We start from the raw sequence: 13624 nt of genomic DNA on the forward strand, positions 1-13624 counted from the left end.
AGACAAAACCGTTTATTTGTATCATGTCCTGTTTGAGGGGAAGGGACGTAAATGTTGATCATTGTACTCGTATCATTTTAATGCTACACTCTTTTATACATGATGTGAAAAACGGATGTTAATAAAGTGCAAAAACTTTTAAAAAGCCTTGTGGATCTTATGATGTGCTCCTGTTGTGTGAAGTTGCAATGAGGATTATTAGGGTCGAGCCAATGGCGTGGAGGTAAGTGACATGACCCTGACAGTCTGAGCTTCGGCCTCCAAATAGAAACTGCGTCAGCCTGAACAGACCAATCAGAAACCCTTCATGTTTTAAATAAAGTTTTTATTAAAGATGATCCAGCTCAATTATAACAGCAAACTGAACACAAACTCCTGTAAACTGATAATAAAAACAAACTGATGCAGGTACAGTGACTGGTCCACTCTGACACATGCACACACACATGCACGCACGCACACACACGCACGCACGCACACACACACACATGCTCAATTCTCAGCTGTGACTCTGCTGTAATAAATTATATGTACAGTCCAGGTCCATCTGTGGCTCCAACCGACATAGAAAACGAGAGTCGTCACCCTGCGGCGATGGAGCCCAAGTCTGCACAGAGGGGGGGGGAGAAACTTGAGGACAGGAAAAGAGATGAAGAGGAAGAAGCAGAGCAGATTGTGGGGCATGCAGCTCCAATGTACCTCAATTAAATGTAAAAGCAAATTATGTTGTTGATGGGAATTCTAATGCTTCAACATATTTTCTTTAGTCGTAGCGTGTTTGTGTCTTTGCATGTGTTTTTGTTGCAGCATGTTGAGCTTTCAGGGTCACGAGGGTACTGTGAACACCTGGTGGAGCATGTGACATCACAACATCAATATGAAATATGAAATGTGGCCCGTTTACACTCACCATTTATCGGTTTTGTTCTGGGTTGACTCGCTCTTTCCGTCACAGGCCACAATCTTGACCTTGTCTACCTTCACCAGGTCAGTGACCTCTCTGAACTCCACGTCGTTGAGAACAAATGTCCATACGTTATCACAGAACCTGTAGGTGTTCAGAGAGCCCTGCAAGATGGAATCGCAGTGACAGAGTGACACAACGGCCCAAACATGACCCCTTACAATGAAAATGTTCAGACACCCTGTCAGGCTCAAGTGAAAATCCAGGACGACTGTGATCTCGATTATCAGTCCAGCACCTTCTGATACCAAGTCCAATCCAGTGCTGATGAAAAAATATGCATCTGACAAATTGAAGTAACTGTGAGATGGGGCAGAGGAGGAACTCACCCTGAAGTTGACTCTGTTGCGGACTCTGTTGGCGAGCGCGGTGTTAATGGCTTTGTCAAACTGAAGGAGGACCTGAAGAGCCAGCTGAGGAGTGATCTGCTGAGTCTGAACACACACCAGATGTATTTTAAGGCCCAGCAGCAGGAGCATATCTCACACTCACAAGACAAAGTAGGAAGGTTCACAAGCAGCATCTCCAGTTTGTAATCCAAACAACACAGCACTGTTGCAGGGAGAGCTGACTATGTAATCTAAAATGAATGAATATGAATGTGCCTTTACTTGCTCCATTTCAAACTGACAAATGTGGAGCAATCTTTTAACCTGACTGTATGATTTGTTTCTAATTACTTCAATGTAGCTTGGTAAATAAAATAAGTACATTTTAAAAACAGCACTCCAATGCAAATATCCAGTGCTATTTTTGTTATATGACATTTGTTCAACAAATAATTAAGTAAAACGCATACAATCTCCTGAACATTTTCCACTGCTGAGGTAAACAGTGCATACTTCACTCATTCTGGACCAGTTTCTGTTTCCACTGCTCTAGGTATCAAAACAGAAACACCACCTACAGCTTGCCTAGTAATAAATAAAGCATCAGAAAGATGACAACAATAATGGTGTGTAATTTCCCAGTGATTGTGTCATTACCAAACATCACTTCGGGCCAGGTAGCTAAACTGGCCGCCGCAGGACTGAACTTTACAGTTGTTATTTGGTATGTCAACGCCACAGATTGAAAACATTTAAACATTTCTATGTTGAAGCAAACCGAAGCTGCTAGGCTAAAGTCAGCCCACTGTGCGTCGTTGTTGGCGTTAGCGGCGTGCTAATCTGTGCTAGCTACGAGCTAGCAGTCGTGATGTGTGAGGCGTGTCACCTGTATGAGCTCGTCCAGACTCTCCTGTAAACTGTTTCCCAGAGTGGTGTTCCTGTACAGCTGGTACGCCATGATGGGAACAGCCGAATGTGCTAATAACTACAGTAAACTATCCTACAAACTCACACGGGGGTAACGGAGCTAAACGAGCTAACGGAGCTAGCCGCTTCCCTCCACTACAAGCAGCTGTGAGCGCCGACAAGCTAACGACACTTCCGGTTACACATTTCAAAATAAGGGTCATTTTCTGTCTTCGACCCATAGACATCCACCTATTAGTAGCTACCATAGAACTACAAATTTTTTTCAAAGCTGGTTGTTGACCAAACAAATTATTTTGCACCTGTTAAACTGGATGTCGATGCAACTAAAGGAAAAAAAACATTTCATTCACAGATGCAAATACCCTCAACGTGAATCAACGGATGGAAGAATGAACTCAGAATATACAAAAAGTCCTACATGACAAACAAAAATGCCCAGAGACTCTTTTCTTTATTGGATTTGTTTACCCTTCTTGAATGAGACCCTCACGTTGTTGTTCTCCTTTCTTTTTCTTTTCATTGGCTTGCTAGCTGATTCAACATTTTCAATTTTAGTGTCACAAATGTGCCTTAAATGTTTGTAATTTGTTGATACTTGAAATAAATAAATAAATAAATAAAAAAACCGATAGAACTACACAACAACAACAATAATACTTTTAAAGGTGTACAGAAAAGAAAATTGAATTTGAGCCCACTCTGGGTCATAAAATTAGTGTAATAACTCATCTATCAGACGATGTAGGCCAAACTTTGTGCAAAATTCTATTTTTGAGTAAATCCGTGATGAAAGTGTGTATTTTAGTGTAGTTTTTTTTTTCGTATTGGATAATGCAGGCGCACGGATTATACGTCAGCCTGTACACGATTCACTAGCCACTGATATTGGATCCGTAATCCGTCATTCAAACGTCTGAGACACGCACACACACACGGAGCTCGGGCTCGCCCCAAACTTTGAATATCCCGCCCGCTCGATAACGACCAATCAAATTCATTTTCCTTACTCGGGTAAACTCGTGTTGCAGCTCGTGACAACTCGGCGCGACAAACGGGACAAACGGCCATTTCTGTACACCTTTAATGATAATAATAACAGCACCAGCAAATGACCCGTATCACTATTAATTGACTGGTAAGTGGTAACAATGATAGACTGAAAATTTTAATTTTCACTAAACTCCAACTGGTAATTTTTTCATTCTTTCTGACATTATGAATTTGTGCACCATACTGACATTCTATAGGCTATCTATGTCATTGTTTGATCTGTGTATTTTAAATCTTTTTTTTAAAGGGACAACGAGGAGTTTCTATTTGGTTATAAAAAAGTCTCACGTTAATGTGGATGAATCTACGCTACCCACACTTGTTAATGGCTCCATTTTCGATAAATATATCGTTTTGTCTCTATCGTTATTTTGTTATTTTAATTAATGGTGGAAAGGCTGGGCGAGCCGACCAGAGTTTCCTTACTTTCGGTTTCGCAGACGCTCATGAGAATAACACCGCCGTATTGCCGTTTATGGTCGGGACTACGACGGTAACAGAACCTCTTTGAACCTCTGACTTTAATTCTTGCTGAATGAAAACATGAGTCCGTCTTGCGCCAGTCTAAGAATTCTACGGTGCGCGCGGAGGCTCATAAATGTAGTGTGAAAACGCTTTGCTTTTCCAAAACTCTTCTTTGTCCCTTTAAGTTTTTAAAATTATTAATTCGCACACCTGGATGGAGAATTTGAAAATGTAGCCTATTAAAATTGATCGGAATGACGAAAACCCCTTTGTTTGCCTTTAGGGCCTGGGGGTGAGTGATGCCCTCTGCCTCTGTCAGACGTGGTGGAGGTGGAGGTTGAGGTGAGCACCACCTTTGCCTTCTTCCACAGGTTCATCTACTCAGCAGGATGTAGGCTAAGGAGACAGTGTGTCAATCAGCATGTGTTGGAAAGCTATAATTAACTTTTAGCCTACTTAGTTTAACCAAAGTGAGGAGCCATCACAAGATTGTTTATTCATTTTCAGCCGATTGCATTAAAATAAAATAAAATAGGCCTACCCTGAAATAAAATAGAACACTGAACAACATCCAACCACTTAAGAGAAAGTGATGTTGAATTCAAAATTAAAAGAGGACTGCATCTAAAACTCAGATTTTTATTACGGCCACAAACGTGTTACAGGCATACTTTTTTATTTTTTTCAGAAATTGTCTGCTTCCTGTTTTCTCCCCTGTTGCAATGGCGAATCACAATATCTCCATTGATGATTTCATTTCAGATCAGCTGTTCTGGAAATGAAAACTCAGAGTTCAGGGTTAGGCTCAGAGTTTGTTGAACCTCCTTTCTGGAATACCCCTCTGGACTTCATCTGTGCATTTCAAATGTGCTGTTATTTCCAAATACTCAAGAGGTCACAAGGTGGTGCTCCAGCACCACTATGATGTATGATGTAGAAAACAGGTACAGCTTCCACTCAGTATCACTTGAATAAACACTGGAGATGCTGTAGCCTACAGGTCACCATTTTGATTATTGGTTTATATTTGGCATTAATTAAAACTGTGAGTGTAATTGACCGCACTGTTTGGAAAAAGTGCAGACTCTTTTCTGTGGGCTAAACCAAAGGCAAACTAAAAAAATAATTTAACACTTATAGTAGTATTATATAAACAAGCTTAACGGTATTAATAGCCTATTATTATACTATAGAATAGAAAGAATAAAATAGAAATAGAAAGATATTTCAAGCTGCAAAAGCACAGGTCTAAAAAGCATAAAATAATCTTGTTACAACATGTTTTCAGTATGTTTTTTGATTTCTGAACAGTAACATTCTCAGTTTAATAACCAAAGCTCAGATAAAAGTCTGTTCCATCACTGAAACATTTATCTCTGTTTGTATCAGTACATTATTTATCATCTTCGTCCGCTCTTGTGCGAACAGTCTGCCCTCCCTCATGTGGTCCATCTGTCTTTCATCTTTTTTTTTCTTCATTCTGAACACTGCATATTTATACCCAGTGAGTTAATGTAAATATCATGCATGGTGAGATACCAGTGTGAAGCAGCCTTTCATCCATACTTCAGAGTTCTCACAGTGAGGTTACACCCGCTGCCACGGTACAAGTAAAAGCACAAAATCTATGTAAATTATTACAAGGACATGACATGGCCCCTGTTGTCATGGTAACTGGCGTGTGTGGTGCAAACAACACTGAGTTCCCACCTCTGAACACGAACTGGGCTGGGTGCAGTCACTGGGTCGAGCCCAGAGGTCGAGCCTTTGACTGTCCTCGGTGTCCGGTGGGTAGCTGTGTTTCCTACATGTTGAGTTCATCACACGTGGGACTTCACATTGTTTACACACAGTCAGAGGTCGTCCTGGCACAGTGTCCTGCAGGCAGCCGGAGGAACTGACGGCTTTTACACAAGTTTGTCGAGCGCAAGTATACTTCCTCATGACTGAGGTGTCTCTAATAGGCCTGCATGGCTGGACATTAAATAACTACCCACGTCGTTTTCTGCCTTTGATGGGACAGGGAAATGGAGAGAGTGATAGGAAGGCGCAGGGTGAGAGAGGAGACCTGACCTGCAGCAATCATTCAAACCTATGGTTGCTGTGGTGAGGACTGAGCCAGTACACACTCTACCAGGTGAGTTCCTGGGACAACTTTGGAACATTCGACTTACACTGGCATTACTCAGATGATTGATAATGTTATTAGTCTAATTAAATCCTCGTCATTACATTACATAATCTTAATTGTCATGGTTACAAAATAACAATAACATGGTCAACTTTGTTGAAAGCTCATGGATAATAGAAATAACATAAACTGCTTCTTTCACATGGGACCTGAACGCCCCCAGTATACATGCCACTTAGCAACAGAACCTAACTACAGTATGTGCCATAATACTGTGCTGCACAGATGGCCTGGCGCTCAGTTTTTATTGGAAGATCTGCATGATAGTCTGTCAATTACACATCAATTCCTACAGTGACCTTTACTGGTTGATATATCCAAGAAAAAGACAAATAATCGAGTCTTTGCATAAAATACTTTCTGAAATTTAATAGAAAAAATTAGTTGCAGGAAAAATCATTTGCTGCAACTTTGTTTTTGCTTCAGTGTGGTTTATGTTGTTGCCATGGTCACAGAGTGAGCCGCAGCACCAAGTTGAAAAAGGTTCAACAACATCCACTCAGACATCAGACATCCTCACTGGGCCCTGCGGGGGCCCTGTGGGGCCTCGTGCCCGTTAGGCCTGGCCGCTGGCTGACACAGCCTGGCTGTGGAAGATTAATCCTGAGTGTGTGACCTGCTTCAGGTGAGAGAGGAGACTCAGTAGTCCTGCTGATCTTGCCTACTTTATCAGGGTTGCCAACTTTTGGTCCTGGGCTGGAGTGAGATTCTGTTGGCGGGGGGGGGGTTGTCTATAATAATAATAATTAGCCTATGTTTATTGTAGTTTTTCTCTCTGTCTCTCTCTCTCACACACACACACACACACACACACACACACACACACACACACACACACACACATTATACCTGCAAACTGAGTAGGCTAGAGGTGTAATAGGTGACAAAATACGTATATCCCTCTAGGGGGGTCTGGGGGCACCCCCCCAGGAAAAAATTGTGATTTTAACATGTATTTGAAGCATTCTGGTGTACTCTGAGAAGAAAATAAAGGGAAAACACAACATTTGCTTCAGATAACAGGGGGAAAAAAGCAGATCTGTGGTTCCTATCATTGTATGGCTGGAGTGTATGAAACTGGTCTAGTGGGGAGCTGTGGCTTTTGGCCTGGACCAGCCTATCAAGCCTATTAATATATGAAAGGACAGAACAGACATGTCCAATGATTTTCAGTCTTCTACTACAGCCTGATGATACAAGTCAGGTCCTGAAATGTGTGTTTCTCTTCTGTAATAAACATTCTACATACCCATTCGGAGTTTGCAGGTATGGCCCACGTGCATGCATGCGCAGTTGCGCACACACGTACACACACACACACACACACACACCTGTTGCTGCGCTGTCTCTCTCTCCTCTGCTCTCTGGACTGAGCTGCCTGGCTGTACTTTTGTGCTACCCAGTCTGCATCTTGATTTTATAGTTTTCAACGGACTGGCCCAACAGCCCGACCGCAGGCGTCAGTTCGAGCCGCGTTCAGTCTGAAAACATAACTCGGTCAGGTCAGGTTGTGTCTCGGGCTTCGCTCTCTCCCTCTTTTTTTTGGCCATCGGATTCGGACCAAGTCGGGTCCAGGCTTCAGCACCGTGCTGCTGTTGGTGGGGGGTGGGGGTAGCGGATCGACAACTCCCCGTCCTACTGTGCTGTGATCACAGGCTTGAGCAGCCGTCCAATCGACACGCGGATAAGCAACGCGCACACCAATCAGAGAGCCTATTGACGAGTGCCAAGCTTGCTTTAATTTTTTTTTTTTTTTTTTTGCCAAATCGCTTGATTTTGGCGTGAGAATTGTTTGAGTGGCGTGAGAGCGTGAGACAGGACCTAAAAGCGTGTGACACACGCCAGATGCGTGAGAGTTGGCAACCCTGCCGTCCTACTGTGCTGTGATCACAGGCTTGAGCAGCCGTCCAATCGACACGCGGATAAGCAACGCGCACACCAATCAGAGAGCCTATTGACGAGTGCCAAGCTTGCTTTAATTTTTTTTTTTTTTTTTTTGCCAAATCGCTTGATTTTGGCGTGAGAATTGTTTGAGTGGCGTGAGAGCGTGAGACAGGACCTAAAAGCGTGTGACACACGCCAGATGCGTGAGAGTTGGCAACCCTGACTTTATTTATTTATGAACTAGATACTCAGAGGAGGATAAACTTGTAGGTTGTTATTACCCATTAATTAAAGATTGTTAAAAGTAGAGCGCTAATAATGCAATGGTAATAAAGTCCACTTTTCCTCAGGGGCCAACCCTGTACAGTGCCCTCCATGCTATTTTAATGGTATGTTTTTACGTTTTTTTTAATGTGATGTTTTTATGTCGTGTTATTTTGACTGCCCTATTTTGTCTTATGTCACTTTGCACCTTTAATGTAAACAATTATTCCATAAATATACGTCTAATGCTAAAAACTAGCTAAGATTAATAACAATTTCTCCAACAACCAAATGTGCAGTGCGCTTGATTTGCACTCTACCCTGCACACTAACAGTAAGATTGTACATGAGCGTTATTTGGCAACTACAGTATAAGCTACTGTTACTACCAGTAGCCTATAGGCTAGTGACAATGCCCCCCAAAAATTGAGACACCCCTACCGGAGGTAGAACAAACCAAACAATGTTTTTCCTTATCTCTAAGGTCTCCCATATATGAAATGGATTCTTAGGTTCAAATATTTTACTGCAAACATTGTTAAATTGATACATAGGGCCCTAGTTTCTTGGCGCAGCGCAGGTGGCGCAAGGTAACGCAGCTGGTCTAATGCAAGTTTCGACCAGCGCAGCCTAGCGCAAAGTCAGATTGGAAGATTGGCAGATCGCGCTGCACTAAGGTAGGCGTGGCCGCGCAGCAGGGGGAGGCGTCACAGATTCAGCTTGGTGCAGTGGAAGTTTTGTGCGAAAATGTCCCGCCGAGGTTGCGCTGAAAGCTCGCCACCTCCAACCAGGTCTACTCTCAGCGCAGGGCGGAGCGCAGCAGGTGCAGTGGAAGTTTGGCTGACTGACGTGCAGTGCACACACGTCACCAAGACCTCACAGGCAGATCTCCACAGTTCCAGGCACATTTCAATGCAATAAATATCCACAATAACCACTATTTAATGCAACTAATGGAATCAACAGTGAATTTATGATATAGATTGTCCCGTCACATCTGACGTCAGATCAAAGCAGAGATCAAAGGCTGTCTGCATGCGTAATGGAAACTCCACCTGAATTAACACAGCAGGGACGAACTGGCACTGAAAAGCAGCTGTGGATGTCCCAAGCAGGACTGAGGGTGGATGACTGCATGTCGCTGCCGTGTTGAGATATGCACACTGCCCTTGTGATGATCGCTTTATTTATTTATTTACTTATTAATTCATTAGCGCGAGCGACCGCATCACGCAGCCGTATTGAAAAACAAAACACAAATCTTCATCTCTCTTAGTCCACCACAACAGCCTCGGTATCAGATAGTCAGTATATAGCAGTACAGTATACTCAGCATCTCTATCACAGAGAAAAAAAAGAGAAAAAAAGAGACGGACAGAGAGAGAGAGAGAGAGAGAGAGAGAGAGAGCGTCCTTTACGCTGATTTCATTCCGCATGGTGTTTGTTTATGTTGTGATTAGTGTACACCTCTCATCTTGCTTACACAGGGTTTGAATAAATGTGAGTTTCTTTATTAGTTTATTAGTTGTTGTTTCTTACATTGGGCAGGGGTTCTCAGTGTATCAGATCAAACCTAATTAAGGATATTAGTAAACTCATTATTGGTCACTCTGAGCTCGGACCTCCGGACCAAAACAGCTGTTTCCTCCTGGGAGCGGTTCGGCCTCTGGCGTCGCTGTCTCCTCCGTCCATGTCCAAGTATAAAATGACAAACTTGCAGCGCGCATCACCCGCCGCGCAGTTAAAGGTGAGGAGAGGAGCTCATTTGATTGGTGAAGATCTGACTCGGCTGTGTCAAACCCACTCCACGCCTTTCTCTCCTCCTCCTGTCTCCCTCCTGCCCTGTCTCCTCCCTCTTCACCGTTTGCGCCGGTAGGAGGGATGAGGGGAGGGCTTGCGCTGGTCTAAGTCTGACTGCGCGGCCCACCAGACTTGCGAAATGGACCTGGGCCACACCCCGTTGACGTGGCGAAGCTGCGCTGAGGTTAGACTTCACCTGGTCTAAGAAACTAGGGCCCATATTGTCATACACCCCAAACTTAAAAAAGAACAAAAATACAGCCTGGCCGTATGGGAGTTATATAAACTCATGTAGATTAATAACACAAGCTCTGACAGCTTTGAAACTTGACAGAATTGTGGCCAGGAAGTTCCTTTACCTATTAGAAAAAACTGGATGTGAATATCTTGATGTGTGTAACATATAGAGACCTATAAACACTTGCCTTAAATAAGCGGACATGCAAAAAAAGAATATCTATGCAGAATATTCTCATTTACTTTGTAGTTGCTCAATCAGGGATTGTCATAGAAACACATATGATGGCTTGTTTGAAAGATGGAGTTGTGCTGAATCCAGTGATACCAAATATGTGAATATAGCATGCATAGTCAGCATAATACATCACCAAATGTATGAGGTGTTCCAAATGAAGGAAAGTGAAACATTGGCATAATCAAGTCTCCACAGCCCAATATCAATGGTGACAAGAATGTTGACCAGTTCAATCTTACTGCAACCAAAGCAAGTAACTTTGGGTAAGTACTACTCTTTTTATTATTATTATTATTATTATTATTATTATTATTATTATTATTATTATTATTATTATTATTATTATTATTTCATGATCACACCTTATACAGTTAATATGGAAACAAATATCCAGTAGAATCAGTTTCAATTGAAATGGAACACCTTAAGAAATAGGCCCACTTGAATTTATTTTTAGTCAAGTCATTACTGCATAATGGAAAAATAATTCTGATGTTGACCCTAAATTTTGTAAGAGCCGCCCATTGCCATTTGCCATGAAGTCAAGAGTGGATGCTGAATTAGATCGACTCAAGAAGGCTGGTATAATATCACCCCTGAAACACGGTGCGTGGGCTGCGCCAGACAGTGGTGCCTGTAGTGAAAAGAGACAACACAATTTGGCTGTGTGGCGATTTTAAATTAACAGTAAATCAGGCTGCCACCACAGAGACCTATCCTTTGCCCCGAATTGAGGAGCTGATGGCCACACTGAGTGGCGGGACTGTGTTTTTAAAGATCGATCTCGCCTCGGCATATCAGCAGGTCCTTCTAGAGGATGAGACGAAGAAACTACCATCAATACACATCGAGGGTTATTTGTGTACAATAGACTGGCTTTTGGTGTTAGTTCAACATCTTCCATTTTCCAAAGGATTATGGAAAATCTAATGAAAGATCTGGATGTTGTTGTCTATTTGGATGATTTGCTAGTTACAGGATAAACTGAACAAGATCATCTGGAAAAGCTGCTAAAGGTGCTACAGAGAGCGGCTTGAGAGTCAAGAAAACCAAATGCGAGTTTGTTAAAAAGCAGATTGAATACTTGGGACATGTTTTGAACAGCCAGGGCATTCATCCATCTTCAGACAAGATAAAAGCAATCAAGGACGCACCAGCACCATCCTGTGTGAAAGAACTGAGAGCATTTTTGGGGTTAGTGAATTACTATGGATTGTGCCTAACCAAAGCACAGTACTAGCTCCACTCTAGGATGACATGGCATGGGTGTGGAAGAAACCAGAGCAGGCTTTTGAAGAGTGCAAGAAGTTGCTAACAAGTGACAAGATTTTCGTGCACTATGATTCTAACCTACCCCTCACTCTGGCTTGTGACTCCTTGGCTTATGGTATAGGAGCTGTCATTCAGCATGAGATGCCAACAGGAGAAACCCGTCCCATTGCTTACGCGTCACGGACGCTATCCCCTGCTGAGAACAAATATTCTCAGATTGAAATAGAAGGACTGGCATTGATTTTTGGAGTCAAAAAGTTCCATCAACACTTATGGGGAAGGAAATTCAAGCTTGTCACTGATCACAAGCTTTTGCTGACTCTTTTTGGAGAACATAAAAGCCTGCCCACCATGGCTGCTGCCTGGATTCAAAGATGGGCAATCATCCTCCCTGCTTATGACTATTGCATTGAGTACTGTGCTTCGGAAAAACACAGCAATGCAGACAGACTGTCAAGGGTTCCCTTACCTGACACAAGCGATGTAGGGACTGAAGCCATAGCGCAAAGCATTCATGTTCTATGAACTGAACATTTGATGCAAGCGCCAGTGTATGCTGATCAAGTTGCACGTGCCACACGCACAGTGTGCTAGCCAAGGTTCTGAAATACATTATGAATGGTTGGCCTGATGATGTGGACAATAGTCTGAAACCCTTCCACACACGCAGATATGAACTGTCAGCTGAACGTGGATGTGTACTCTGGTGCACCAGGGTGGTTTTGTCTGAGAAGCTCAGAAAAGTTGTGTTGAAAGAGTTGCATTCTGGTCATCAAGGAGTTGTGAAAAGCTCTGGCACGCAAATATGTATGGTGGCCTAAGATTGACACGGATGTAGAGCAGGTCTGCAAAGCCTGTGAATCTTGCCAGATGGAACAACGGATGCCTCGGCAGGTGCCTTTACATCCTTGGGAGTTTCCAGGCCAGAGCTGGAAAAGATTACACGTGGACTTTGCAGGCCCCTTAGGTCACACCTTCATGATTGTTGTAGATGCCTACTCCAAATGGCTAGAAGTATTCAGAATGCCCAGCACCTCCTCACAACCCACCATCACAAGACTAAGGAGACTGTTCGCAGCATATGGTCATCCGGAGCATGTTGTAACTAACAACGGAACGCAGTTCACATCTGCAGAGTTCAAGAACTTAATGCATCAGAATGGAATTCTGCACTCTACAAGCGCCCCTGGCCATCCTGCTTCTAATGGTCTCGCAGAGCGATCTGTGCAGACATTTAAGAGTGGAATTAAGAAGCTTTCTCAGACTACACTCGACATTGAGGACAAGATCTCTGTGTTTCTGATGCAGTATTGCTGTACCCCAAACTGCACCACTGGTCAGTCGCCTGCAGACCTAAAAAGACGTATGCGAACTTGCCTGGACCTGATGCATCCTGACACTGCAGTCACAGTTCGTAAAAAGCAGTACATGCAGAAGTTCTATCATGACCAGCGGGCAGTGAGCAGATCTTTCTCTTTGGCCGACCCTGTGTATTTGCAAAATACGGCAGGGGGGAGAGAGAAGTGGATTCCTGGAGTGATAGCGCAACAGACAGGACCAGTGTCCCACAAAGTGCAAGGGACAGACACAGACATAACATATAGGAGACATAGGGATCAATTGAGATCCCGTGTCACAACTGATGGACTCAATTTGGATATTGACTGTACAACCTCTAATACACCCAGCCAAGTCTGCTCCAAGACAACATGTCAGCCGGTGCTGATCTTCTGCATATGGACAGTGCAGAGGTGCCAGCAGCATCTCCAATGCTGCGCCATTCAGCCAGAGAAAGGAAGCCGCCTTAATGTGCAGATTAATTGTTCTTTACAAGCAGGTTGACAGTTGGACTAAGTTGGTCAATATAATAATAATGTATCTACTGTGTTCAGTTCAGCATAGCTTTGTTACATTATGCCTGTCTTAAAAAAACAAAAACAAGACAAGGGAGTTTGTTAAATTAACTTAGAGACGTTTGTATGGTAATACAAGGCACTGAT

At 43.1% G+C, this 13624-nt stretch overlaps 1 protein-coding gene across 2 annotated transcripts; it reads right to left on the reverse strand.

Annotated features, from left to right (window-relative positions):
- Window positions 1-308: 308 nt before the first annotated feature.
- On the reverse strand, window positions 309-2393 carry gtf2a2 (general transcription factor IIA, 2). Of its 2 annotated transcripts, XM_085768929.1 has the most exons (4): window positions 2180-2393; window positions 1294-1398; window positions 911-1068; window positions 309-607 (listed from the first exon to the last, which is right to left on the reverse strand). In XM_085768929.1, coding segments are annotated over exons 1-4 (336 nt in total). In that variant the 5' UTR covers window positions 2252-2393; the 3' UTR covers window positions 309-606. The 2 variants fall into 2 exon arrangements, with proteins under 2 accessions (XP_085625055.1, XP_085625047.1); XM_085768921.1 differs by lacking the exon at window positions 309-607 and having other exon boundaries at window positions 907-1068.
- Window positions 2394-13624: the final 11231 nt, after the last annotated feature.

Source organism: Trachurus japonicus, chromosome 3, assembly GCF_045865225.1.
Source record: "Trachurus japonicus isolate A0001 chromosome 3, Traja_1.0".
Lineage (NCBI taxonomy): Eukaryota > Metazoa > Chordata > Actinopteri > Carangiformes > Carangidae > Trachurus > Trachurus japonicus.

Coding starts and splice junctions, on each gene's coding strand:
- gtf2a2 (XM_085768921.1), bottom strand. CDS start 2,251: ATGGCGTACCAGCTGTACAGGAACACCACTCTGGGAAACAGTTTACAG. Junction 1,399..2,179: donor GTCTGGACGAGCTCATACAG/GTGACACGCCTC, acceptor GTGTGTGTTCAG/ACTCAGCAGATCACTCCTCA. Junction 1,069..1,293: donor GCAACAGAGTCAACTTCAGG/GTGAGTTCCTCC, acceptor TCCATCTTGCAG/GGCTCTCTGAACACCTACAG.